General features: G+C 36.0%; 1 protein-coding gene across 3 annotated transcripts in view; it reads right to left on the bottom strand.

Annotated features, from left to right (window-relative positions):
• astn1 (astrotactin 1) overlaps positions 1–5,093 on the bottom strand; it is a 253,618-nt gene that overhangs the window by 206,178 nt on the left and 42,347 nt on the right. For all 3 annotated transcript variants that reach the window (XM_016530291.1, XM_016530292.1, XM_016530294.1), the window contains exon 2: positions 1,512–1,699. In XM_016530291.1, coding sequence (XP_016385777.1) covers positions 1,512–1,699 — 188 coding nt within the window. The remainder of the gene's footprint in view (positions 1–1,511; positions 1,700–5,093) is intronic.

Below are 5,093 nucleotides of genomic sequence, written 5' to 3'. Positions count from 1 at the left end.
AACACTAACTAGTGTAAATGTAGCCTAACAGATGTGTAAACTGAAGACTATTTGAGCTTTATTAAAACTATTTTGCACTGATTTATTGTGTTGGTTACATTTTCTTCCTTTGTGCAGTGGCTCAGGAGATGAGTCTTTGAGTTTGTATAAACATCAACAAGCTGAAAAATAAAACCAAAGTTTTTTTTTTTGATAATGTAATCTAGTTAAAATTGATTTCATAAAATTGGTATCGAAAAAAGTATCGTTCAGGAACCGGTATCGAAATCAAGGTATCGGTATCGAAAAATTTTGAACGATACCCAGCCCTACATAACACACACACAGGTTTGAAGACAAAGCCTTCCGTCACATGTCTGTGTATTTAACTGTAATGAAGCAAAGATATTTACCCGATGTGGGTTTATGTAAAGGAAACCACGAACACAGCTGTATGGTGGACTGTACCTGGTGGAACTTGAACTTGAAGCCCAGCATGTGGCAGAGGGTCTGGTGCTCGCACATATAGGACTTGATAAGAGGGATGAAGAACTCATCCTGTTCAGAGCGACACTCGTACACCTCTAAGATGATGTCCAGCACACGGTTTGGGTCCAGATTGAAACATCCTGAGGACAGAAGACGGGAGGCATCAGCTCATGAGCTCAGTGACAGTCAGCACACAAGACAGCTGTAATCATGACAGTTGGTTTGAGCTCACTCAAGTGATCATAAACGTTTGTTTTGGGCCGCTGTGCCAGTCATTATCAGGGCTCAACAGAGACGGTCCAGTGACCCGGGGAAAGTGTGAGAGTTTCATCATTTGCCCTGCTGCTCCACTGCTGTCACTACGTGTATTGTATATATATTTTTTTTCCATTGTTTTTATTAAGGATGGCTTGATACCATTTTTTATGTCCGATACAGATACTGCAACCATGAGCAACCAATCCAATACTCACTGTTATTTATATCAGTTTAGAATTACTATACTTCATTAACTTACTAACTACACACTGCTTTATTATAAATAAAGAAAAAAACAGAAAAACAAGTACATAAAAAAATATATATGTGACCCTGGACCACAAAACCTCTCAAGTCTGAAATTGAGATTTATGCATCATCTGAAAGCTGAATAAATAAGCTTTCCATTGATGTATGGTTTGTTATGATATGATAAAAAATCTAAATATTGAGAAAATCGCTTTTAAAGTTGTCCAAATGAAGTTCTTAGCAATGTATATTACTAATCAAAAATTAAGTTTTAATATATTTACAGTAGGGAATTTACAAAATATCTTCACGGAACATGATCTTTACTTAATATCCTAATGATTTTTGCCATAAAAGAAAAATCAATAATTTTGACCCATACAATGTATTTTTGGCTATTGCTACAAATATACCCCAGCGACTTAAGTCCAGGGTCATTTTTGTTCCTAATTTGATTAATTTAAATAATTCAGAAGTATATGTCCAAGAATTACTGCAGCAAACATCAAGAACTCAAACTCAGACAGGTTGCATACCATGACAGAGATGTGCAGGATACGAAGCTCTTCCTCGGCGGAGTCACTACCGGGGTAAGTGGTTGCCGCCGGGCCAGGCAGGTTCCGACTGCCGTCCTGATGGTGGATGTGGAAGAGCAAAGTGCCATTTTCCAACCACTGCTGCCTCCAGCGAACCAGGGGGATGTCTTCAGAGTTCCCAGAGATCTCTGCAAATATAAACAGAAGAAAATCAGGTTCAGTAAATGTTTTGTGTTGCATTGAGAAGAATGTGATGGTTTGCATGATAAATCATAAATGCTCCCGTCATGCAAATATACACAGTATACTGTGACTATACATTATTCATATCACTCCAGACATTTTAGGATTATCAAAGCAATCCCTACGGCATTTAAACTTCACTTTAGAAATAAACATGAAACAGCCTCAAGTCCGGTTAATGGATGCAGAGACAGATGACTTGAGTTTGTCAGAACAAATACACATTAATAGAAATGGTGCTACTGGACGTCACATTAACAGACGATTTAGGAGGAGAAATGATAAATAGGCTTTCCTTTTACTCGCAGCTCAAAGCTAACTGAACATATGTTCTTGACATTGCATACAGTCTGTTTGATATGTAAGGACAGAGGATTTGGATAAGCCTTTGAAAACGTGTCATTTTATGACAGTTTATTGAACTATATGGGTGGGGTGATTCACTGGATACGTGCTTTTAATTTTGAATGGTTGCTATAGAATTCTCTTTTTGTTTGTCTGATTAGGCGTTTGTTCTTAAACATACTGATGTACTGCTGAAACAAATGAAAAACAAAGCTTTTGACCTGTGCTGCCTCTTCTGCATTAGTAATGTTTTACACAAAGGGGAGGCAGACATCTCCTTTCAAAATGGTGCTTGCAGACTGCACATCGAGGTGAACCCCTGACCCACTTTATGAGTTGTATATGCACAGGCACAAGCCAGAGTGACTCTGCACTTCATCACTAGATGTCATACAGAGTCCCAGGGGTCCGGTGGGATACGGCACCTTTATTAATGAAACAACACGCATGATACAACAAAGGCATGTTACAGGAATAAATTACTGCTGTTTGCTTTTTTTCTATAAGGTTTTCTTTAAGCATGAGAAAATTGTGCCCCTGTGGACTTTTAGAAAATAAACTCTCTTAAAACACATTTTCAAGTTATCTTACTACTTTATTTTGAAAGTCATGAACACTTCCAGAACAATATAATTTAATTCCCACAACTACATTTGGTTTAATAGCATTCTGTGATGGACACAATTCCTTTGTTTTGTCAAGTCTAATTTCATTATCTAGTATTTTGTGTATCCCAAAATATAAAAATAAATCAGTGACACTTTAGAATAGGGAACAAAGGTTCACTATTAATTAAGAGTTTTTCCTGAACAAACTCCTTATTTGCTGTTTATTAATAGCAAGTAAATTAGTTGTTAAGTGTAAGTATGAGTAAGGATTAAAAGTTCTAAAATATGATCATGCAGTATAAAGCATTAATATGTGTGTTATAAGTACTAATAAACATGAACATGATATTATACTTGTAACAGGCATGCTAATATGCAATTAGTTAATAGTGAGAATTGGTTCTTAAAATAAAGTGTTACCAATAAATATATAAGTGTATAAAATAAATGCAAATATATAATGTTTACAATTAATAAGTGTTAATAATTGGACAAAATTTCCACATTGACCAAAAAGAATGCAAACAATGATATATTTCACACTTTTAGTTTATCACAATTTTAAAACACAAATTTTATGTAATGTACTGCAACTCATACTGTATCTTAATAACAGACTTTTATATTTTAAGAAGTTTGATGAGTAGCAAAAATAATTGATAAAGGTTTCCAAAACCATGCGACCTTCATATGATAAAAAGAAAAGAATGCAATCTTTTTTTTTTTTTTAATTCACCTGCTAGGATATAAATGTGTCCAAAGTTGAAGAAACATGCATAACATTGTCCTCACTTCAAAATTCAGCAGGATGCGCTTTTGATTTGGAATCACTTTAATTTTACATTAAATTATGAAATTTTTCATTTTTGCTGAAAATAATTATTTAATCAAAATGTGCATAAATAATATACAATCAAGAACCCAATAATTAAAATTAATTAACTGTGTTTAATTTTGCTGTTAGAAATCTGACTTTGAATTTAATTATGATCCAGACAGGTCACGCATTCTGTAAAATAACCTGAAGACTTTCATTTCACACCCTAAATCCTATCACAGAGTTTTATCTTTTTGATGATGTTGTCAGTTCAATCAACTCAACCTATTCAAAGTCATGACAAATTTGTAAAACTAACCAACAGAATAAATGTATTGGAGAGAAAACTGTTGTAATGTCAGTGGAGTCCGGCATCACATCTGTTTTGAACTTCAACATGAAGATACGAACCTGGAGGGACCCATGTGAGGGTCACTGCACCTGGACACATTTCCCACAAGCCACAATAACACATTCACAAATCCTGTCCAGTTGGGGGGCCTTATGGGGCAGGTGTTTATCATGAAGGAATTGTTCACCCAAAAATGAAAACTTGAGCTTTCATTTTATGCAAAAGTACAGCCTTGACATTCTGCTAAACATCTCTTTTTGTGTTCAACAAAAGAAAAGGAAAAATAATGAAAGGGGGTTGTTAAATGATGGCCGACTTTCCATGTTTGGCTAAACTATCTTTTTAGTATAGGAATAATGATGTGCAATTACCCATCCATCCTAGGCTGCCCTCTTTTCTCTTTTTGTTGTTTGTTCGGCTTAGTTTTGTTTTGTATGTCCTTTAGTAACGCCACCCATGGATTAATTTATTTTTGTCATGCAGTCCAAAACATGGGCTTTGGAAAAGGTGTAAAATTAGGTGTAAAAAATATTTATGAATCATTCCAACTGTTAATAGGGAGCCAGACTTTGGTTTGAATCTGTCGGACAATCTGAAGGCTGAACGCTGATTGTGCCGAATTCTCTTTTAAATGCATATCGGGCAATAGTTGCCTCGAAACGGCTGTTTAAATGCAGGAAAGCACAAACCAAAGGGAGAGATAGAAAGAGAAAGAAAGAGAACAAGAAAGAGAGGGCTGGGGTAAAAAGCTAGTACTATTCATCTCACATCCTGATGCAGTATTAGAACCCGCCCTCCCTTCTCTTTCACTGTTCCTATGCTTACAGAGTTCCACAGACCCAAATATACAATCTGGCCTTTGGCTAAATACAGCCATTTACAAAGGCTGCCTCTGAGGAAGAACCTTTCTAGAATTGGCCAGGGTGTTTGGCATCATGTTCATAATGCAGACAGAACAAAGGCTAACGTTTCAGAAAGCACAGAGTGGTGGCCTGTCATTATGTGGGATTCGCATTTTGATTTAAAGAGTGACTATCTCTGAACAATTTTAAAATACACTTTTTGTTTAGCTTTGGAAGGCCAAACAAAGTAGTTTCGCTTTCACAACGAAACATAGCGTCTCCATGACATGGCGGCGGCAGCAGCAACAATACTACTGCGAGAATAAAAGTTATGCCTTCTTTCTTTGCGTGAACATTTGGGCAGTGTTATGCAAA

The sequence above is a fragment of the Sinocyclocheilus rhinocerous genome, unplaced genomic scaffold (genome assembly GCF_001515625.1).
Source record: "Sinocyclocheilus rhinocerous isolate Xijiao unplaced genomic scaffold, SAMN03320098_v1.1 scaffold484, whole genome shotgun sequence".
In the NCBI taxonomy this organism is placed as follows: Eukaryota; Metazoa; Chordata; class Actinopteri; order Cypriniformes; family Cyprinidae; genus Sinocyclocheilus; species Sinocyclocheilus rhinocerous.
Note: the sequence above shows the minus strand (reverse complement) of the source record. Positions and strands in the feature narration are given on the sequence as shown.